The 25,120-nt window shown below is 38.5% G+C and overlaps 1 protein-coding gene across 1 annotated transcript; it reads right to left on the bottom strand.

Moving 5' to 3' along the window:
• Positions 1 to 5,233: 5,233 nt before the first annotated feature.
• Positions 5,234 to 16,202, bottom strand: tead3a (TEA domain family member 3 a). The gene is made up of 12 exons (XM_078255083.1): positions 16,109 to 16,202; positions 11,141 to 11,205; positions 10,869 to 10,931; positions 9,549 to 9,560; positions 9,032 to 9,142; positions 8,851 to 8,894; positions 8,678 to 8,739; positions 8,455 to 8,588; positions 8,195 to 8,365; positions 7,457 to 7,597; positions 7,190 to 7,342; positions 5,234 to 6,877 (listed from the first exon to the last, which is right to left on the bottom strand). Exons 1-12 carry the CDS (start codon positions 16,113 to 16,115, stop codon positions 6,764 to 6,766), a joined length of 1,077 nt encoding a protein of 358 aa, XP_078111209.1. The 5' UTR covers positions 16,116 to 16,202; the 3' UTR covers positions 5,234 to 6,763.
• Between the last annotated feature and the right edge of the window lie 8,918 nt (positions 16,203 to 25,120).

The raw sequence follows: 25,120 nt of genomic DNA on the forward strand, positions 1-25,120 counted from the left end.
TGGGACCGACAGAGTTCACATGCAGGTGCAAAGTAAAGGGAGGGGCAGAGACATGCACGTAGGCCTATGCATTAAAACCTGTCACAGTCCAGTGTGCAAGAGGGGTGATTAGCATATACTTTTTTTATTTGAAGGAAGGGAATATATTTATATAAGTAAAAATTGTAGGCTACTACTTTTCCCGCAGCCCTAAGAGCATTTGATGTGGTATAGTGTGTATGTGCCCCTACTTGTCACTATAGGCTACACATATACAAGATATAGCCTATGACAATAGTCAATGTACAATATAATGAAATAGCACAAGCTGAAACAAATAATATATTTTCAAAGTTCATAAAGGATACAAATTTGAGGTACTTGTACTACATTGTATTGCTATAATGATGCAGTGCTCCACCTCCACAAAGTACAAGAGTAAAATGTTACCTATACAGCAGTAGTAACAATATAGCCTATATAACACTCACTGGGCCATTTTTCTGCATCATGAGTACTTTTAGTTATATTTGATATTTTAAAAACCTTTTTATAATAATACTTGATATTTTTACTTAAGTGGCATTTTTAATGCAGGACTTTTACTCCACTACAGAGGGAAATATTGTACACTTTACTCCTTTACATTTATCTGACTCTTCAAATAAATACTTTAGATACAAAACTTAGAATATTGTAAAATATAACACATATACATAAGTTTCTCTTGTTTCATAATCATTATTCAGTTAGTCATTTCATTTGGTCAGATCAGATATGCTCTCTTATAGCAGACATTTTGTCATCATGTCAGAAGCACGGGTGTTACTAATAATACGATCCATTCAGTTGTCCCTGTAAGCCATGACAGTTTAGTGAGTCAGCATGCACAATACCAGGATACTGAAACCGAGGCCAATTTATTTAATTCATCATTCATTTGATCATTTATACTTGTGGTTTTTCTACTGTGACATGTCTAAATGTGTTCTGTGGTAGTGGCCTATTACAAGAAACACCACATATTGCCAAATATACAAAAGGTATTTATCCCTAGTATTTCTTTTGCCTATTAAAACCACAATTACTGTACACTGAAATTATATTTTCACCTTGAAATACAACTAGAAATTCTAAAAATCTATACGTTATTACATTTAGATAAATTAAGTAATACCATTGCACATATTACCCTACTTTGTTTCAGGGCTAAATTCGGCATGATGAATTCAATATCAGACAACACCAACATATTCATGGGACCTTTTTTAATTTCATGATGGTTTATCCAGCTTATATTTGTGCTAACGTCCACTGTGAAATCTGAGATACTATAATAGGCATAATTATAGTTGTATATGTTAGAAGCAGGGCATGGCTCTCCTTGAATCTATAATTACTGACCTCAGATTCCATTAGAAACACCCAATATGCTCATCTTTTGTGATTTTGAATCCATCCATCATTCCCCCTTCTGTCTGTTGAGATTCACTCTATAAATCAGCTGGAATAAGGCTCTTTTCTCACCTGGACACAAACGGTTTGAACCCCTACCCAAACCTCACGCCATAAAAACAGTTTCTTCCCCTCTGCAGTCAGTCTCACCAACAGGGTCCCAGGCCCCCACTGACACTGACTCTTAACCCCCCCCCACACCCTCATCCCTAGTCACTACACTTTGCATTAACCTTCATCCTGGACTATATATCTGCCCATTGCACATACTCTATATATTATCTGCACTCAACCCATTCAGCCTCTTTTTTCTTATGCAATAGTTATATTGTATGCATATATTTGTTTCTGTATTTATTGATTATTTTTTGTTTGTTTGTTTGTTTGTTTGTTTATGTATGTACCATTCACCAAGGCAAATTCCACAAGTGTAGCTTATTGTGGCAATAAACCCTTTTTGATTCTTTTTGGAAAAAATCTAATTATATCAATTTTAAAAGACTTTGATTACAAAAAATGCTATACAAAAAATATGTTTCAATCAAATGTAAAGACAGAAAAGGCATTGAACTAGAACATCATGATTTTAACTTCAAATCACTCTTCATTCCTTCACACCAGAAGTTATGGAAAGCATCTGAAATTGATCAGGTTGCACTGCTGTTTTTTCCCCCAACAGCCTCTGGGCTAGATTAGGGTGGGCTACTTTTTTTCCCTATCTGATGGCACATTGTTGAGGACAAAGGTGAGACAGCACAGGGCATGAGCAAGCATCTCTCTTGAGAAGAGAGGGAAGAATCGGAGAGAGGGCAGGGATGGATGGGATGAAGGAAAGCCAGGGAGAACAGAGAGGAAAAAATGAGATAATAGGGCACATGATCTTTGCATAACCAGGTTGTTTTGGCTAAGTTTCTGCAGGTGACATTTTTCCCACCACACCCTTCACATCAACACTGCCATGGTAATGTGTGTAATGTGTGTGTAATGTGTGTGTAATGTGTGTGTAATGTGTGTGCGCACGCACACGCGCACGCGCACACACACACACACACACACACACACACACACACACACACTACCTCATTCCTCACTCACTACCTCATTTCATCCTCTTTCTTTTCTTTCTTTCTTTATTCCTTGGTTGATTATATATTCTATTCTGTTGACTATGTGTTGAGGACGTCAGAAAAGTTGATAAAAGGAGTTGGTGATGTAATGTAATGGATGCTGATGTTATTGACGATGGTCATTGTTGATTATATTGTGTCAACTTTGTAGGCTGATATGCACTTTTTCCTACCCTATGTACCGTAGGTTACTTTGACGCTGCTATCCACACACCTTGTACTGGTATTTATTTGTCCTCGTACTGTTACGGTTGTGTTCCAGTTGGACTGTGTGTAGAACTTGTATGTATTTATGTGTCTTGTATATGTTTATATTTGCTGCACCCCTAATCACCCTTTGGGGACACAAATAAAGTTGAAGTTGAAGTATGTGCGTGTTTATATTATGTAAGTCAATGTGGGTGCATATAAACTCTATATTCCTACCACAGTTGTTACCTGAGAGGAAGGAACATGAGTTTGATCCCCTGATGATGAGGAATGTAAATTCCTCCAAGCAGGTGAGATTATAGGCTCAGGACAAGGCAGTATTGTTTGAATGAAAAACAGACAAATCCCATGTAGTTTTTAAGCCAGATTGATCAGATTTTAAAGTGACTATCACATGAAACTTAACCTCTTATCAGTGCTCCTCCATGGCTCAAACATTTACTATTTTAAAGTGAAATATAGGCACGAGCAACCGGTGAACCATGTTGCATTGTTGACACACCCAGACTGCTTCACCACTTGCAGTTTTGGCAACATGGGATTAGTAAATCGAGCCTTCCCAGACAGATAATATTGACTAATGTCTGCCAACAGAAGAGCCACAAGAGTCTGAGGAATAATGGAAGTGAACAGTTGTACAGGTTGTTTATGACCTTGACAGTTACGGTCAGGGGCGTCGGACTGGGGGAGGGGGGGGGGGGGTGAGAGGGAAGGGGACTGAGTACCCAGGGTTCTCATGTGAAGAGGGCCCAAAAAGATGCTAGAATGAATAGCTGTGGATGCGGGGAGGGGCCCATAGACAATGCCTTTCTACAGGGCCCAGAATTTTGTGCTACACCCCTGGTAACAGTTATAAGACATCTACATAAAGCCAAATGTCACTCTAAAGCTTTGCCACACTTCCTGCAGTTGTAGTTGTGAACACCAATATGCTTGAGTAGTCTGTGTGGACAATTGTTCATTTATATTAGAGAAAGAAAAAGAAAGAAATACTCAAATCTGAAGCACATAGAGAGAGCATTGTAACTGCCACTTTACAGCTTGGATTTAGACTGTAAAAAAAGTATTCTTATCGCTTGCATGTATGCCTTGGAAGGCTACTCGCACACTGCAGTGTACTCTGTGGAGCCTTAAGAAGTAGGTATGTGACTGGATATTACGTTGATGTCAGGAGATAGTTGATCCAGATGGACAAGATAGCAGCTTTGTTGATAAATCTTTGCCCTATAGAAGCAGTATTGTGTTGCATATAGTAGGCCTGCAGTATGTAGCAGTGGAGAAGCCTATACCTGTCATTTGAACGTTCCTTTATTTTTCATATCAGTATCTTTTCCCTTACTGCAGCATACAGTATAGCTTTTCCAGTGGAAAAACACCAAGCAGCCAATATGAATATTTTTATAGCAAAATATAAATCTGTATACCTTTTTCCCTTTCAACATTTAGGAATCAGAATTATAATTTATAGCATTGTTTGGTTTTATGAGAATGCACCAAGGTCTGTGCAAACACATGGGTGTCGTCTAAACGTAATACCAATGAGATTATCTAACTGTAAAGGGAAGACAATGTCACTCACACACACAAACAAGCACGCTGATTATGTATGAAGAAGATAAAGCCTCCACATAACAGTGCTACAGATATACATCATTCCAGACCATAGATGTATTATAAGAGCCAATGGACAAAATCAGTGGAAATGCTGAGCACCGTTTGTCAGTGCCTGCTCCAGACTCTTCACCCTCTGAACACTCATTGGGGTGACAGCCCCATCTTGTGGGCACAATGAGAATTGCAACCTATGTGGTGTGAAACTGAGTGTTCGATAGAGTGAGAGTAAATAATCTGAGATGACAAAAGTGATTCAAACTGTTCAAGTGGCTATAACATTAGAATATATGACCGCTGGAGTCTCAATTACTAATACTGAAAGTGAGTCTGTTATATAGAGTAGTAGCTATACAGTCTATGGTCGTAGTCATAGTACAAAAATAACAGGTGAGGATTTGGAAACTGAAGCAACTGAATGGACGCCAGTCATCATTAATTTTCTCATTTACACCTGCGCTTTTTCTACTAGGACATGTCAAAATGTCTTCTTTGGAAAAGGCCCATCAGGACTAGGACTGGATATTGTTGAAAACGTTTCATAGTGGTGTCTAAACAATATTTAAGTTTCTGTATAGAGGGGAAAACACTTTTTCCAGTAATTTATTTTGAAGAAAATCCTACATAATCCCTTTAACAAATAAAGAAATTGAATCAGGTGTTATTATTTGTACTAACACTGAACCGGTTACAAAAGCTTTGCCTAAATAAAAGTTACATCATGTCTTATTATAGAATATTACCAATCATTCCATGCCAACTTTTTTTACTTGACAGTATTAAACATGTAAAATATATTTAGATGTTATTAAGGATGATTTGTTACTATGAAGACTACAAAAGCTACATGATTCTGCAAACACCATGTGATTTTATTGGTACAGCATAAAGGCACAGATATAATTCACTGAGCAGACTTGACCAAAGGAGTGATGAGGCACAGCCAACCAGACACTGATGGGAAAAATAAAAGAATAAGAACTGTGGCTGACCACACAGTGAATATGGTTATTTAAAATTGAACCAGTTGGCGTTTACTTTCACAATCAAGACAAATCATTGTCACCTTCCACATGGTTAAAGATAATCCTGCCATGAAAGGGCATAATAGAGTCAAATAACATGTACTATAAAAAATGCTGGTAGCAACGTGTACCAGAAACCAAAAACATTACATAAAACAAAAGAAATAAAAGCAAGTGTAAGCTGGATAATTTGTTAGTGTTATCAGACACAAATCTACCCAGTGCACTGTAGGTGACCTTAGTGTGGTCTGTACCATACTACATAATTTTGCATACATCAAAAAAGATACAACCAAAACACCCATCATTTGTTGATGTTTAGAGTAACACTTCTAGCTGTGCTGGTAAAATACAAAAAAAAAAAAAAAGATAGTTCATCTTTACAAAAACGTATTAGCTTGTTTTGGCTTATAAACAGTACCATTACAAATGTAGTGTACATGTCCTATACATCAGTGCTCTTCAGGTTAAGGCTTTATGAACCAAAGAACATTCTTTTCCCAACTCACGTGGAGGTAGAAATACTGCAGCGAGCCCACGCAGTCAGAGTAAAAACAGTATTGTGTAAATGAACAGTAAAAGATAATTATTTCATTCAAAATGCTGCTGACACCAAAGTGTAAACTGAATCTAAAACGGGTTGTTAACTATTATGTTTTCAAAGACAAGTGAGCCAAACTTCCTCCTTGACATCTGCTCAAAAGATCTTCCCCCTCCACACGCTGCTTCACTGGAAACCTTCAAACAGCAAATACACCTACTGTAAAAAGATGGCTCTCTTTACACTTTGACAATGTGTTTAAAATATAAATACGACTTTTACGTCTTTACGTGTAGTGCATTGTATTCTGGGAAGAGGCACGCTCATACTTCCTGTCATATGATCCTAAAAAGTTTGATTAAACGTGGAGATTGTGGTTCCACACTAAGCAGTGATAGAGGATACACCATTATAGGCTCATTCAGTTCCTACCTTACAGAGATACTACAAACTGTAGAAGTTATCATCATTGTGTCAACTGTGATATTTTGACATTTATGTGACTGAATAATAACATTGGATAACATCACAACACTTACTGATAATTACGCCACGTTTTGGTCGAAATCTACAAAAATGAACATTACTTTAGTGTTTAAGTCATGGGCTGTTGTCAAGAAATGTGGGCATAGTTTGCAGCAATGAAAATGCATACACATAAAAAAAAAACTGACTATAGTGTGACTGTTGGTCTGTTAAAACAAGTGTGTGTTTAGAGTAGAAAAGTGGGGATTGTATGTTGGAGCTGAAAATAGTGTTTATGCTGTATGTATCAAAAAGTCTGTGAAGAGTCTCTGCATGCACGCAATGTGCTGCTAGTCGTTAACTAGTCGATAAACATGGTACTGTGCTCCATGTTCACTAGTGGACACTTCAAACACAAAGGCAATGCACAGCAGAGTCTCCTGAGTTTCTCTGTTGGACACCACCTAGCAAGAGAAAGAGGAAAACGTTGTGGAGGTCAGGATTTAATAACACACACACACACACACGTTTGTTTCACTATCTTTGTGGGGACCCGTCATTGACATAATGCATACCCTAGCCCCTTACCCTAACCATCACAACTAAATGCCTAACCTTAACCCTTGTCCTAACCTAATTCTAACCCTAAAACCAAGTCTTAACCCTCAAACAGCCCTTTGACCCCACAAGTATACTGTATTCCCAGTTTTTGGAACCCCCCCCCCCCCACACACACACACACACACACACACACACACACACACACACACACCTACCTGTAGGATAGTGAAGTTCTCCAGTACACTGTTCATCATGTATTTTTCTGGCAGGTGTTTGAGCTTGTGGATGAAGTTGATCATATATTCACACATGGGCGAACGATGGATGCGGAACACATACTTTCCCCCTTCCATGTGTGCATATTCTGTCTGAATGGGAGGAATCCGCACATACACATCACAATTAAACCACCTTAATATGGTTGGTAATATGAAATCCTTTATGCGCACACAAACAAAGAGAGAAGGGATTCATCTTCTCACCTCAACCTTCTCAACCACCTGTTTGCCAAAGGAGCAGACCTTAGTTGAGACACTGATTGTGATGTTTTCTGTTCCACTGTACTGGCTGCTCACACCGTAGAAGACACCAGAGCCCTCCTCAATGTCACTGCTCAGGTCCGCCTGAAACCAGCACAAAAAGATAGACTAAGCGTGACTAAATAAGAGGAAGCCAAACCCAAAGACATGATACACCCATCTCTTACGCGTGTATTCTTTTTTTGGGCTTTTCGCCTTTATTTTGACAGGACAGTACGTTGAGGCATAAACCTCTAAGTATATGTGCGCCTGCTCTACCCACTCAGCCAACCCAGCCACATTATGTGTGTATTCTTGCACATATCTGGGTCAGGAGTTGGTGAGTAACACTGAATGTAAAGGCACCTTTAAGTTAAATACGGTTTAAGAAAGCAAGTACCAATGAAGACGTCATTTCCTGTGTAAAACCCTGCTCCAGCATCACATTAACATTGCTTCCCTCTTGTGGTGTAGCCGGTTATAACCTCAGATTTAAAACAGTTGTGAAATGTATAGCACCAACTTAAACCAACTACGTATCTAATGCAATGACTGAAATAAAATAAGATGTAAAAACTAAAATGAATGTCAGTGTCAAACCTTCATGAAATTCACCAACTTACTTTCTGCAGCACGCCTCTCAAAATTCTCAGTCATTAAAAAAAAATCAAGTCAAAGAGAACATTGTTTTTTAGTACTGACCCAGAACTTGACGAGGAAGAATGCGTTGTGCGGCCCTTTTTCATACAGCTCCTTCAGGCCTCCTTTCTTCTCAGAGAACTTGTCGTAAATCTGCCTCACATCTATGGACTCCAATACGGGATCATTGTAGCCCGGGTTTGATGGGCCAATGAGTACGAAAAGATGCTTATACTGTAGGGAATGAAGAACAGGTGATGAGAAAAAGACTTGGTTTTGGCAAAAAATGATATTGTATTGTATAAATTACTTATTGTCTGTACCGTTTCCCTGTCCCTTTGGATCTCCATAAAAGCAGAGTACTCCAGTAGCCGTAGTTTTGCTGAAGCAATGGTTCTGTCTTGCCATACAGGAGCTGCTATAGCTGCAGGGCGAGGTGGAGGCAGGGGCTCATAGCCTGTCAAACATTTAAACCAGGAAAACAAAATTAACATACCAATAATCATTTCTAATTACCCTAATCCATGAGTTTGTGATCCCACTTACTGATAGGTGCAGGGACAGGGGCTGGTAGTGTAGTGTATGGGGGCTGTGCAAAGGGCTTGATGCTGCAAAAAGGAAGAGTTGGAACCTAAAACTGAGCAACTGTACCAGCTTAAGCATAACACTTTCTCCAATTTTAAACAAACAAAACAAAATAATCTGCCAGTGATACTTACTCCTGAGAATGTCCAGGCTGTCCAGGCATAGGACCGGGCCAAAACTAAACAAAGAGAAAGAAGGGAAACAGACAGTATTACTCAGACTTTTACCCAGAAGGTAGGAAAAAACAGATGTGTGTGTGTGTGTGTGTGTGTGTGTGTGTGTGTGTGTGTGTGTGTGTGTGTGTGTGTGTCTCACTCTGACTGGTGGAGGGAACTGAGTCTGGGGTTTCATTACACTAGCAGACACAATCTGAGCTGATGAGAGGTTGGCTACTGTCTGCAGTGCCTTGTCTTTGGATACCTGGTCCTGAATGAGAAAGAAAAAGTAATACATAATGACAACGCTCCATCTTGTAAAATCCAGTAAAATGTAGGTTCCAAAGTCAGCCAACCTTCAAGGCTAGTTTAGACAGCAAGCCAGCCAACATATTATACAGTAATTCAGCATGATGCAGTTACTATGAGGGAAGACAGGACAGAGTGCAAAGCAGACATAGGGGGATGCCAAAGCAGGAGGCGCACCAAGCTAGCAGGCTAGGAGAGCTGACTGAAGCCATCACCAGCATTTAACTAAAGCCACTAAAAACAAAGAGTAATGAGCAGGATTTTTGAGTCTGGCAATAGAACTGCATTGTAGACTAGCAGTTATGTGATGCCAACCACAAAGCACAAAGCCTGAAGCAAAAGATTGTAGTTGTATAATCAAAACTTACCAAGTTCATGGCCTATAGCAAAGAAGACACGTTATTAATTATTAACTTCAGTACATTAAAAACAACAGCAGGTCACAGATTCACCATTAAGTCACTATCACTATTAACAGGGAAAACACCTTCCTCAGTACATATAACTCTTTGAAATGACTACAACCCCTAATCTACCTTGGCAAACACTCTCACACTTAGCTCAAAAGAAGTTATCTTACATTGACAGGACAAGCTACAGTACATCCTATTAATCTGTGCGATCTTAAAGCCAAGTGCTGGCGTTTATACCACGATATATAACGGCCTGGAAATCAAGTTCTCCAAATGTGTATTGGAGTGCAGCAAGTTGAATGCTTTTGGTGCAAAATTATGTCACAAAGAACCTTTATTACAGTGCATGGTAAAACCACATGAAAACAGAAAAGATATAAAAGGACTGAGGGGAGTGCCTTAGAGTGAGAATATTGAGATCAGAAATGATTTAAAAGAGAAAACTGAAATTTGTCATATGTGCACACTGATGAGGGGCACATAAAAAAAAACTTCTTGCATGTCTGTGTGTATGCAAGAAAGCATTTATGTACATTACTACAGCCATGCACATGCTTAGGTCAACTGAGCCAGCTACTGAATCTAATGAAATTATCTGTCCACAGCCACAAGCCTCTTGAACTAAATAAACAGATCAACATTACTGCCATGCATCACAAAAACCTCTGTCCCACATATTATGATACACTGATGCATTAAAAAACAATCTGGCTTTTGCAGAGCAACACCAGACAACATGAAATGCAGACAGTAAGCAATGTTTGCAAAACTCATATTTTCAAAGCTTGAGCCTGCCACGCCACGTTCCCACAGCCAACAACTAACACTATCTCAGTGCCCTAATGATGGTATTACAAATCATGCAACTATTTGTAAACTGTATTTATACTTCTCCATCAAAGTGCTCCAGTGGTCCCGCCTTAGTAAGAATCCTGGCATCACCACAACACTATATGGATAGGTCATGCTTTTTCATTTAAATTCTGCCTCGCTCGTACGTACAGTAAGAGAAGCATAAATCTGCCATAAGGTTTTATGTTAGGTTGGATTTGGGCCACATGCAGAGCGAAGCAGCTAGCATGTTAGAGTCAGTGAGTGTGTGTACCTTGAGCTTAGACTGAATCTCACGAGACTTTCTCTTGGCCAAGACTTGCAGGTGACTAGAGACCTGACGAAAGACAGGACGAAGGACAGAGGAAGGGAGGAAAAAGGAAAGGAAAAGAAGAGGGGATGTAACTACAGAGGGAAGGGAGAGTTGATTCAGTGGGCACCCACCTTGATGCTGGTCTGGTATTCTCGTACCCTCTTACGTGCCAGAACCTGAATGTGACTAGACACCTAAGAAGCCAGGGTTACCCCCATGAAAAAAAAAAACACACACACACATTCACAGGATGATTTGCAGTTTTAAATAACCATGGTTCATTAATAATCAATTTTACAAGGTCAATAACAATATAAAAATAAAAAAAACAGACATGTAAGCTGCAAATCATATTACATAAAAACACATACATTTTGTAGTCTTCAATTACATCTGTGCATACCTGTTTGCGTGTGCGCGTCTTCCCTGTTCGTAGCTTGATATAGCGAGCTATCAGTTCATTTCGACCTAAAATTTAGAAAGTAACAGATAAAATCAGAAAGGTGTATGTAAATTGTAATTTCCCTTGCAGGATTAATAAAGTGTACATTTTTATTATACACACAGAAACATGTTCTGCCTGCTGATATACAAAATATGCTGTACCCCATCAACTGGGTGAGTTGATAGGGGTTTAACGTTTTCCTAAAGATCACCGTAGAAAAAAACCCCGGAATGAGTGCTCTAACACAGCACTTGATCCCAAGTCTACTGCAACACAGTATAAACCATGAAGTCTTTGTTTGAGTTTGTATCTGACGGCATTCATCTTCTTAAGTACAACCTGAACACACCTGGTAAGACCATGAGTCCTTCATGTTTTTCAGTCTTTGGGTCACAGTGACATTAAGGATTTGAACTGGTCAAATGTAAGTTTAGGTTGTACTGAACTCAATCTTTGGTATGACGCAAAAGAAGATGAAGACTGACATGGACGCTTTTTCCCATCCAGTTTGAAAAGAAGCCCGCATAATATTAAAGTTCAATGTGACTGCACTCAGTGTGAGATAGTGAGGCTACTGCACACATACAATTACATGGTCTGTCAAGTTTTGGATTTCTGTAGCTGTATGATATTCTCATTAAGGACAGCGTGTGTTAATTTAGAGGCAGATCTGCATGCTCGATGACAGAGCTCCAAAGCAGATGGAAGTGGTGGGAATGGAGGGAGGAGAGATCATCGTGTTGACGTGGTAACTACAGACTGCATGGTCAGCTCTTTCTTTCTCTGCCTCCCCCAGCTCCAACCCACACCTGATGATCTGCTGGCCTCTGATCCTGACTTGTGCGCATTATTCACCCTGCTGCAGATGTCAGAATTAGAGAGAGGCTCAAGATAAAGGTGACCAAATAATGCCTTACAGACTGATTCCAGAGCTTTAATCATTTAATCACACATACACTAACATCGTCAACATTACCATCCTTCTTTCTGGGAAAGGGTGCGATGCTGTAGGGACTTAGGTCACATCAGGCTGAGTCACATCAGCTCTGTGGATTTACCAGAACACAGAATTCCCCAAATCCAACAGATGGGTCTGAGTCAGACCCAGCAGCCTGCTCCGATTTCCAAAACAGGACACATGCACTTTTCTGCAGCCTACCACTACCATAAGGCCAAGTCTACTCATGTCCCATTTGTTTTAATGTGTGTAATTTACACCTCGACACAAGGCACAATGGAAGATCATTTGGGAAACGTGGTAATATATTGCAAGATGAAGTTCATTTGCAAGTAACTATGCTTGTTCAAAATTCATTCAACTTCATGGAGATGTATCTCTCCGTTTCTCCCCTCATCTGCCACGTTAATCAAAAAAGAAAGAGAAACAGAACAAAAGAAACTTATATTTAACTAATTTGGTCATTATTTCAATAGGGTTAAAAAATAGCAGGAAATGAGTTAGTCCCATCTTTTAATGGGCACCTGCACCAAAGAAATTCAACCACATCTTAAAACTGATTTGATTTAGTAAGCCTTAGGCTTTATTCACCAGGGCCTGTATTTATCAAACTGCTAGAAGTCAAATTTGGACTTGAGTGAACCGTTACTCCTTTCACAAACTTCAAAATAAAAGAAGAAGCTATTTATCATCGATCGAATATTTTAGCTTAAGCCATATGAATAATTCAGAATGGGTTTTTGTTTTCATTACAACCAAAGTCCAGTTATTATCCCCATTTGTATATTTAAATATTATAAAAATATAAATTAGACTGTTGTCCATTTCACTCTTTTGACTGCTGGTGAAGACATTAAGGATTTCACTTAAATATTTTTTACTAAGTAAAATGGTAAAAGGAAAAAAAAAAAAAAAAGTATTAACACAATGGCAGATATCACTCTTACTCTTTGCCGCAAGTAGCCGTGCATTGCTTGATAAATGTGTCCTATTCTTCACATTTAGGGTAGAACTTTTTTACTCCCAAATTGGCTCTCTTAACAGTCCTTAGTTTGATAGTCTCCAATACATATTATGCTATTTAAAAAAGGTGGACACAACATGAAGAATACCACCAACATGATACTAAAATATCCTCATTACCCTTTGAGTGCAAGAGCAAGTGATCTGTCTCCTGGGAATACAAGCGTGACACCATAATCCAGGGTGACATCACGGTAGTTACAGAGGATGTACATAGTCGCATGCATTGAGGTAAAACTGATATTTTGAATGATGGTTCTGACTGCTTTAGCGTAATATGCATATGTATCCACTTGAGATACTTTCAGACATGAACTGTAATTCATAAATACTCTGCCAAGTTTACCAGTTGACTTTGTGTTTGAAAAGAACTTCACTTCATCATTCTGTAAAAGACACACTGGTAATCTGCCCATTTTAGGACAGAGTAACATAAAATGACAAAAAAGCAGTCACACTACCAGTGGACACATACAAAATGAATACATTTATAGCATGCAGTAATTAAAAAATAGCTATGCTTGTACTCCCCCTTGACCGCTTTTATGATGTAGGATGGGAATAATTTAAGGAAATAGGATCATAGTGTATGATATGGGTGGTGAAGCACAGACTAAAATTCTTATAAAATATTAAACCATAATGGAAGTGAAGTAGTTTCTTTTCTTCATCCCGTTTTTTTTTATTTATTTATTTTTTAAATAAACTGAGATTAATTGTATTTAGTTATAGAATTTCACAAATGACAACCAATTATGCAAACATTTTAAAACAAAAGTTTCTCACAGGATTGTATTAAAATGGCAGTGAGAGAGACAAGTGGGGTAATGTGAGCGTGGGGATTATGTTCAGTGTCAGTGTAGCTTTCCAATGTGTGAATGTGTGTACTAGTGGGACTATCCTTGTTTATTCAAAAGGAAGTGGGGGTGGTCAACACAGCGAGCCCACACTTCCACAAAAGGACAAAATGCTGCAACGTTGGAATAACCCTTTCGGTCGCATGGTATCACATATCTTGTTTCCCTCACAGCACACACTCACACAAATGCATGACACAGGCTGCTCCAGGCGGGAATGCTAACCCTCAGCCAAAAAAAAAAAAAAAAGAAGACAAAAATGCTAGGAATGTTGGGTGCTCACCAAGGCCTTCAATAAGGTAGGAAAGGAAGAAACGGTCAAAATACATCTGAGCTCTACTCGCAGACAGCGTCCTAAACAGATACTAATGAAAACAAACACCCATAGTACTGTAGACCAATACGAAACAGTCTTAAAGCAACTTCTACCGTACATATGTTAACTCTAACCTGACCTGAAATTTCAACCTGCTCTAACCTTTGACCCTGTCAGTGCTGGATGCCCTTTGACCTCAAAGCTTAATGAAGCTCAGCGTAAATTCTTTCAGGAAGACTTCTAAACTTCATCCACCTCTCTCTCTTCCTAAAACTGATCAGCTGTTTCGAGGCGTTCACTTTTCAGTTAAACCAACCAGAATTGGCCGACGGCTGATAATCGGGTTGGTGTGTCAGCGCCTTAAGAGGTATTTACAAGAATGCTCAAATAACCCTCTGGGTTCCAAAGCGTTCACAGTCGATCACTACTGGCCTTTGCAGCGCTTCCTTGGAAAGCCAAACCATATCAGGAATAAAGTTTCAGTTTTATGTCATTCTGTAAAAGTTAAGGCTGATTAAGTGTGTGTGTGGGTAATTTTGGCCATTATACTTAATGGTTATGTTTACTAATCAGTGTCACTGTACAGCTTAGACAGGGACTCTAAAAGTTTAAACAAGTAAAAAATAGTTATCCAAATCAATTATTTAGAATTAAAAGAAAAATTTCAGTCATCCATTACATGGCTGTTCTACTTCCAAATTTAAAATATGCTGTACTCGCATGTAAACAATGTTTTGTTTACAATGGTAAGTGGCTTCACATTCTGTAGATAAACTTGCATGTCTCATTCCCTAATGAGACTGCTGCAATGGTTGAGATAGAGATAGATGGATAGATAGATAGATAGATAGATAGATAGATAGATAGATAAGGGCTGTCAATCGATTAAAAAATGTAATATAATTAATTACATAATATAATTAATCGGATACATATTTAACGGTGCCTGAACCGATACTTTAAGTAAAAAAAGAAAAGAAAAAAAAGGGTACTAAACAACAGTTGGCGACATCAAAGAACGGCTTGTTTATTGCTAAGGCCATATGGTCAAAATTAAATGATTTAATAATAATGTATAACAATAACTTATTTCACTAGTAACAAAAAACAACCACCAGATGGAAAAAGGACATTTACAATAACTTCAAATGCACCACGAGGCTGTAGTTTACCAGTTTCATTGAACTGTCTGTGTTGTTTCTCCGACGGCAGCTGCAGATTGTTACATCCCGGTGTTGAATCCTCTACAGTAAAACACAGTTTTAAAAACACAGCTAGCGGTAGGCTAATGTTAGCTGCGGTGTTTGTGTTACCTGTATCGTCTTCAGAGCATCAGAGAGAAGCGCAGACATGTCAGTGGCACCAGATTTCGGTAGCCAGGGTTGGCAGGAAGAAGATTTTTACAAGTAAATGTTCCAATTAATGAGCCAGGCAGAACATTCTCGTCTCCCTCCTTCATTTTACAGTTGAATGGTTGGTCAAACGTCAATATGAAATGGATTAATCTGCGTTATTTTTTTTTTAACGTGTTATTTTTTCTTAATTAATCTAAAATTAAATTAAATTTTATTAATTAATCGAAATGAACGCATTATTTTGACAGCCCTAATATATATATATATATAATATATATATATATATATATATATATATATATATATATATATATATATATATATATATATATATAAATGATTTAAAAGTCAGCCAGACATCACTATAAACAAAGGTGGATCAGATGGCAATTAGGACAGAAATTTCCTGGTCCTTACCATACATCTTCCCCTCGTCTGAAAGTATGATCTTCCTCCTGCCGCAGGGAGGGTAGATGGCCAGAGCTTCATGAAAGCTCTGCTCAATGTCTGGACTCCACACTCCCTCAGGGTCGCCGTCCAATCCACGGTCAGGCCCGTCTCCCGCTCCTTCCCCATCGCCACCCTCCTCCTGCGCCCCGTCAGGGCTGCTACGGCAACTCCACTCCGAAGCAATGATGACGGCTCCTGGCCACAACACACCTAGAACACACACAGGACAAGGCATTTCAATGATTTCACATCTTCTCAGAGACTGTTGCTACGCCTGTCAAACTTTCGGTTCTTCTAGACAAAAGCAGCCTTCTCATTTAGCCTGTGACCGTTGGATTTTGACAGCTGAAATGACAACGTGGCCTAGCTGGCAGATTTTAGATGTAGTTTGCCTAATTAAGCTAACGTTAGCTCTATTAATAAGTTAAAAACGTATTAATTTTACTAAAACTGACGTTTTATGGTTTCCAGTTGACTCTTTTTGAAACAAGAACCCTGTAAAAAGGGTCTTATATGTGCACATGGTGGCTACATCCATGACGTATGACAAAAAGCTGAGTCCTAGAACTATAGAGTCAGACTGTTATTTCCTTCTAATATAACCCTGACTGGCTGCTTAGTTTGTTAAATGTAACACTATCTTTAGTAGGATAACTATTTCTGCACTTGCCCTGAACCCAGGTTTCAAGACCGTTTTTTTCCACATTAAAAAAGCATTAGACCAAAATGTCTTGCACAATGTGAGAGCAGTATTTGTTTTGATAGCTGATGAATTTAGACAAAAAGGCATCGCAATCAGCAAGGTTTAAAGAAATCAATGCAGCTGTCTCCTGGATGTTTTGAAAACAGTGCAGCTTTAAATCATCTATACAATCCCTAAAGTGTATAGTCTGTGTACAAGTAATAAACCAAATGCATTTTTGTGATTACAAAAATTTTATTTTCTGTATCTTTAGCCCACCAAAGAGCAGGAATAACTCATTAGCATATACTGTAGCCCAAACAATAGTAGGCTGAATATCTATTTTGTTTCTTAAAAAAAGTTTTGTTATCCACATGAAAATACCTTGATCTTAAATTAAATGGCAGTTTCAAGCATTTTGTAAGTAGCATAGGTCAAAATCCAGTTAGTTTCTTCTCACATCTTTTAAAATATGTTGTTTTGGTTTTGTTTTATGGATCAAACAATGAATTGAGAAAATAACTGGCAGATTAATGGATAATGAAAATTAAATACAAATTTAACTTTTCTTTTTTTTTCATTTCATGGGCATTATGTTGAAGAGGTACTATTATCACTTTTAGTGGGGCTGACTAAACTATTCATGAACAAGAGAATAATTGAATCCCACTGAAGTTCTTAATTTGTACATGCTCACAAAAATCTAAATCAAACCTGTGAGTTTTATGAATGGGGCCCATTGACAGGCAGGTCAAGGAAAACAAAAGTGTGGTCCCACACTTTGTAATGTATTTTAAAGATGGAGGCGCTACATGGCTGCCGTCATTCGAGCGAGTCGCTCGTATGTATTCTGAATGATTCTACGCTTATGAGAATACTTTGATTAGTTGGTGGAAGTAATTACACATGAATGAGTACATATTTGTGAAAGAACAAAGTTTGTTTTTTTTTGTGCTAAGAATCAACTCAAAAAAATTACACAATGTAGGTTTAAAGGCAACACTGGAGCCATATGAACTTCCCTGAAGCCTGCAACTTTAGGCCACATGAGGAAATTACACATTCTTTTGGTATTGTTGAGGATGCTCCAAACACAGGCACACATATGCAACATGAATGCTGCCTGGTGTGTAATGTTTTCCAGAGTGCGGCTAACATGGTCCATGCCACGGATAACCACAGATGATCAGTGTGGTAGCAAGAGCTTCCCCTGCTGTGGTGGGCTTATTGGACACACTCTGCACTGCCAGGGCCTTCCCAGTTTCAATCACTGCTGACGGGACTGTGCTGTAGCCGTAACGATCAGACAAGCCCTGGTGAGATGGTTAAGAAAGAGCCTGAAAGTTTTCCTGTGTGAGAAGTCAGATCTGATAAAACCTTATTTTTCCTGTTTGAGGTGCTGGAGCCTTTTTAACAGCTCAAAAAGCATACTAATTATTGTATTACCAACTGGATACTTCATTACTTTCCTGAATTATATTAGAATTGCTTATAAGGGGTATTATAAAAGTTTGAGTTAGACCTTTCAGGGGTATAATTGACCCTATACATAAGTAACATCAACAGAGGTTCCCAACCTGGGGGTAAATCTGAGGGGTCACAAGATGATTAAATTATGCTTTTCTGACTTTTGTTAAATCTTTGCTCTTTTTTCTTGTGAAATCCTGGTATACTTTCACATATTCAAGCCTATAAAAGGCCTTCAAATGAAACAATGAGATGGAAACATCCCACTTAACTACTCAAACCCTATGTCCACACTAATGACCTGTGCTGAGGAATACATTAAAACAGTTCAATTCTAGGGGTTCACAAGCTAAAAACTTTGGGAACCGCTGCTATATAGGAATAAAAGAATAAGAATTGAATATTCATGTGTTAGTGCAACAATAGATACCTTATTTGTGGTAAAAACAATGCTGAACATTATCATATTCATAAATGTAGAATGTGTGGCATATTTACTGTATTGATTTTAGGTTTCTATGAAAGTGTGTGTGTTTATATATCAAGACTTTGCTAAGATTTGGGAAATCGTATAACTGAAGCATCACAGCCAGAGCTTGTCATTTACCAGAGTAGTGGTGATGCAAAGTTAGGACATGCACTGAATGCCTGCCAGTTTCAATATAGCTCCAGTGTCCAAAAAGGTCAGATGTTTAGTGCAGTGGGGATCCAGTAGACCATTGAGCTAAATACAGCTATGAGCTCAGCAAACACCGACAAAGCACATGAACATTATGGGCTGCCTTCTGCTCCAATTGGAACAGTGACATTATGATTAGAGTTTAAAATTAACTTGTTCAAATGTTTACCAGCCACTCAATAGAAAACCCATTGTATTTTTGGCTGGTGAGTGAAGCAAATCTACCAGCCAATTTCGTATTTTACCAGCATTTGGCTGATAGATAGTGCTTATTTTGAACCCTGATTATGATGTCCTCATATACTCATAGAGCTGTTTGTTTACATGTGTGTATGTACTTATGTGTATGGATGTGTGTGTATATACTTTTTGCTAAATGTACATCTGTGCATTGTAGTCAACTGTTTACGTTTACCTTGTTCAGCTTTGTTGTCGTCCTTGTTTTTAGCCGTATGTCTATTTCGGTGTAACGTTAGAGTAACGTTACTTTGAGAGCAACATAAAGATAAAGTAAAATTCCCTGTATGTGTTCACACTTACTTAGCTAGCCATTAAAGCAGATTCGGATTCACCAGGCTAGATCTCTCATCACAGTACTTTCAGATTTACATGGCCACCTCAGCTGACTGCTACTACTACTTAGCTACAACAGTGCTTTAGGTTTTAGACAGCAACTCTATTAGACTTTAATCACTTATGGAGCTCAATTCAGTCAGGATAGTTCTGCTGGAGACTTACAACGGTGGTTTTCCTCCTCTGACTACTGTTGAACCTGTAAGACCAGTCTCACATGTTGGTGACACTTTCACAATAGCAAGAAATGAATCCAATCAGCTAACGTTAGCATGTAGCGTTAGGGAAAAAACGAAATCACACTCAACGGTTGGAAGCCGTTTAGCCAACTGTGAGTTGGCAAAATCTGCCTTTGAGCCAAAGTGTGAAAAAACGTACATTTAACTGGGCCTGGCAGTTGTTTAAACACCGTGCAAACACTTTAACGTGTAAGAGGAAGTGTTATTTTCTACATTTCGGTGGATATTTCACACACAATCCACTGATGACACACTCGAGCGGGCATGCTAGTTTGTTAGCTTGCGGGCTAATAATACCTAAACAAACTCCAAAGTAAGTCCGAGAGACGACTACAAAGTCACTGCAATTATAGCAACGGGAGGCTGGGAAAATAAAAGAGGAACTCATTTTTAAACACAAGAGGCTCTGATTCAGCAACGCGGCAGCGGGAAATGCGAAATATGTCAAATATCCCAAAACTTCAAGCACACACGAAGCAGAGCAGCTGCCGCAGCATGAAAGTTGCAGCACACAACAAAGAACTATCTGAGAGCGCACTCACCTTACAATGGCTTCCCTGCCCTGCTGTTACAGGCACACACTCCTCCCCGTATACTTTTGTTTCTAAGCACTTTTCTTTATGTATAGCAAGTATATCCTCGGTAAAAACAATCGTGTTTGACAGAAAAAGGCGGAATGCCAAGTATGAGTTTGAAATAAAATCGGAGGAAAACGCACAGAGGCGTGGCGTCGAAACACGCGCACACGCAAAAGTTTTGTGGGTCCCAACGCAGACTCCTCCCATAACACCAGAGTGGACTAGCTAGAGAAAGGGCGATGGTGGTAGTGTTGATTTTATTGTTCTGTTTCACAATATATAGGCTAGATGTGTCTGTACTAGACTTTATGGTGAGTTCTGCTCCTGGAACATGCCATGATATCCAGCTTTTACTGTATAGGCCTACCATATGCATTGATAGTCTCTCAGAAATTAGGTGGAGGAAGAAGTAGGCTATTCAGATCCTTTAGGCTACTCTAAAAATACTTTATTAGAAGTTAAAGTTATGCATTGAAAATGTTACTTAGCCTAGGTAATAGTAGGCCTACAGAAGTAGCCTATTCAGAAAATGCACCTAAGGTAGGCTATCAGAAGTAAAAGCATTATGCAGAAACGCTCCTTTCAGAGTGTTAATTAATGATATTGGATGTTATTATTAGGCTACTTAATGTTGTGATGTGTAGCCAATTTTATGTAAGGTATGCTTTGTTTTAAAGGGTCATAAGACAAAAAGGTTAAGAACCATGGGACAAGTGATTTAAACCCCTACAATCAAATAATAAAATAAAATGTTGCTGCTTAACCAATTGTGCCCGAGAGCTCCAGTCTTACACTGACTGTGTCAACTACTCTGTGCTGTTAACTTAAACTTGCTTGGAAATGATAGCCTCAAATAGGCTGGGGTCAGCCCTGGTTAATAATTTGCATCATCTACAGTATTACTCTCCGATACTGACAAGGTGAGGGTAATTAGAGGAAAAATCCCTGCTTATGCAGCTGACACGCAACAGTGATTCTATTGTAAAAGGAGATGCAATGGCCTCTGAGCGAAATGTCACGAGACTGACAAAGAGACTTAAACCCTCTTGTTCTCAACATGCCCCCTCAACTGCTGACAATAAGCTCCCGTTTACAGATTAAAGGCTGACATCTGAGCAGGAATCCTGCAGGAGTTACACCTATTTTCAACAGTTGGAGTCACATCAGTACTGGTCAGGATGCTTTGATGCAGAACTCTCAACATTATCACCCCAACGTTTTAAGGCTTGTTTGCCCTATCTGCACCTACCTAAAATGCCCTTGTCATCGATTTGACATCCTATTGGACTGATGTTGTTCCTATAATGCCACTGGGGGGCAGTATTGCCATACTCATGGCTAAATAGGCCATAGTTGACATGGTGCTGATTGATAAAAATGTGTATGACATTTACAGCCATTAAGTAAGCTCTTTTGTAAGTGTTTTGATTGTACTGTCCCTTTGAGTTTATGAAACATACTCAGCACAAAGGGCCATTTTATCTTTTAGTTGGACTGAGATTAAACCTAGCCAAAACTTTAATATAAAAAAAACTATACATATATTGGAACAAACAAAACAGATCAAGATAATTACAATGATAATGTTGACTCTGACTTACTCATAAGTATGGACTGGTGATGATGAATAGAGTGCCTCAGAGTGAAATATACAGTAGATGACAGATTGCCTAACATCAGTTGGATTTCCCTGATTTCCTTTTGACATGTGCAAACATGTCTATATCTCAACCTGCCTACACAAAGTTTTCTCCCGTGAGGTCTGCAGCATTAGTGGAGATCAGGTATTTAGAGGTAGCTCATTTTCTCTCCAGGCTTCTAAAAAGTGTAAAGGAGAGAGAAAAAAAAGAATTTTAAAATTCAAAGCCTGTCAGAGGTCAACTCCCTCTTTTTTATTATTGTGCTGTTGAAATTTAGAAAGTACATGGAAAGTAAGCCTCAATCTATCTACCTTATCCACCTTCAATACTTTCCACCTCTGTCTCACTCAGGAGCCGGCTGCAGGGCAGACTCCTTTAGGATTATTAATTTCAGTCTCTAGAGTGGTTACTCTTCTCTTTATACTGGAAAGTAAGAACAAGAAATGTAATGGTTATTCCAGTTCTCCCTCCATTCTTCATTCTTTTTCTTTCCCACTTCACTTCTGTGTTGTTGTCATCACCTTTGCCTGACTTTATATTGATATTTGACACTTTGATAACATTGATCTAATGCAATTGAATCATGATTGTCCAAAACACTACACGCGCGCACACACACACACACACACACACACACACACACACACACACACACACACACACACACACACACACACACACACACACACATATACACACACACTTCCTGATAACTTACTAAGATGTATTTTTTTTTTGTCTTTTTCTTTTACTTTTCCACCTAATCTTTTATCTTCTCTACTTAATTGATCATGTTTAAAGCAACACTAGGTAACTTTTTCCGCTTTGGTCCCCCTACAGGTTGGAAGCGGAATTGTCCATTACATTACATTGTCCAGTTCATTCGAACTACAGATCCGCTACTATCTGGCAAACTTGCATATGTAATGTAATGGACAATTCCGCTTCCAACTTGTAGGGGGACCGAAGCGGGAAAAGTTACCTAGTGTTGCTTTAAAATACAATAAATCAAATACAATGGAACTACCATACAGTCTATCTACAGTCTAACTACCGGTTTTCTTTTTTTTCTCTCTTATTTATGTTGAGAGAATGGCAAATATGCTATACATGCATTGACACAGTTTTGCCACTAGATGGGGCGCCTCATCTTTTTAGAGTGAAATCTGCTCAATATAGTTTAACTTGTGGAACCACAGTGGAATAATCTAGAATGGATTTTTTTTTCATGAGCAGATGTTCTGTCACATTGTTAAACTGTTTACTTTAAGCCTTTAATCTGATTATTACTGTCCTGTTAGTCAGCAAGGTGTTGCATTTATGTACCAAGCCAAAAAAACAAAACAAATTCATAGCACCTATTGCAGCAGACAAATGTATTTTGCTCAGTTAATATATGCCATGCGACAATAAACAACATTTTAAGGGAGGCCCAGCCACTCAAGTGCCACGTTTGGTCTCACACCTAATTACCATTGACTACTGTTTTTTATTCACGAGCCAATCAGAGCAAAGGAAAAACTGCATAAATCCACCTTTTGAACAGCTACAGTGTACACTTACGCTATTACGCACGTAGATATTACCCCACAGTTAGTATATAGAGCCTTGTTTTGTCCCTCCAGCAGCTAGCAAAGCGTCTCAGCCAGGTGAGCAGCAGTTTAGCTCTAATGTAGGAATTGTCAAAAGTTTATTTTGCTTGGTTTGTTTATGTAAAGTTTTGCATGATCAAAAGTCCAAACTTTTTACCCAAATATGGTAAACATCTGGTTAAATTCTTCAAAACGTGCAAGCTAGTAGCTTTTAGCAAACAGCTTGAAGCTTTTAGCTAGTAGCTACTAAGAGAATGTGTCCACATCATTTATTGTGTCAGGACCTGTTTTATACAGTCTATAATCAGGACTATAAAATCATTCAATGAACAAGCCATATCTCTTTAATTAAATCAAGTCAAATTTAATTTATAATCACAAATTTGCCTCAAGGGGCATTTCATTCGCCAGCCTTTGGGTAATTTGAGCATTTATTAGCAAAAATGATCAGCCTCTCACATGGTGACTTCACATTTTTAATTAAAATACCTTCTTATTTCTTCTTTGTTAAATGCTTCACACATACTGTACCTAAACAAACCGTCATTGCAGGCAAGACAACAGCATTTGTGCTGCGCTTGTCTTTATTTCCCCCAGAAATAATTACTTCAGAAAATTGTTCTTTTTTATTCAGTTAATCAATAACTTAATGCATATGTACTTATATGGCTGTATTTTAATTATTGGATATTATGAATATGCATTTACAGTATTTTATACTGTAGTATTAGCTAATAGGATAACATCTGGGCATATTAGCTGATTGCCTTTAACAATTATGGCAGATTATCGTTTGGAAAAGTTTGGAAGAGCTGTGGAAACAGGGTGGCCATTATTTTAAGGGTACTTCATGGAAGAGTAAGAAACCGTTTATTAAAGCCTATTTCATTATTGATTTATCAAAACATTAATGGCTTAATTAGTCCTCTGTTTAGGCAAATTCAGAGAGCATTATAAGTAAATTCAAGCTTAGAGAAAATAATTATTAAATGATTAGGCCACTTTTACTGATAAACTACGTCAACATTACAGTATCTAAACCCCTGTGCACCAAGTTAAGGGGAGTAAATCAGTAACAATGTTCATGTGTGTGTGCCTGCCTGTACTTATGCAATGCAACAGAGGGCCCACTTAGCTTTATCTTTTAAAGTAATGTAAATATTTGGCGTTTCTAATGTTCTCGTGTGCATGTGCAAATCTGTCTATACACAAGCAGCTGAGCTGCTCGTGTTATTGATACCAGGAGAGATAACAAAGTGTCCCTGTGTGAACTGGGCGTGAGCACCAAAACACACTGTTATCAGACTCAGCTGTCAAACTCAGTTAAAGGCAGACTAACATCACAACTGTGGCACAGCCATTTGAAACTCTGCTTGATGTCTCGAGCCATGGTTAGCTTGTATTTTACATGAGATCTACGGTGTCACTGTTGCTGATTATAAATGCTGAAGGAATGTCACACACCTCTCTCTTCCTGTATGAAATAAAAATGGTCGCTGTGCATTCTTCATTTGCAACTGTACAGTAGG

Source organism: Sander vitreus, chromosome 7 (assembly GCF_031162955.1).
Source record: "Sander vitreus isolate 19-12246 chromosome 7, sanVit1, whole genome shotgun sequence".
NCBI lineage: Eukaryota > Metazoa > Chordata > Actinopteri > Perciformes > Percidae > Sander > Sander vitreus.

Coding starts and splice junctions, on each gene's coding strand:
- tead3a (XM_078255083.1), bottom strand. Junction 8,895..9,031: donor AGTTCCCTCCACCAGTCAGA/GTGAGACACACA, acceptor CTCTTTGTTTAG/TTTTGGCCCGGTCCTATGCC. Junction 8,589..8,677: donor CCCTGTCCCTGCACCTATCA/GTAAGTGGGATC, acceptor AATGTTTGACAG/GCTATGAGCCCCTGCCTCCA.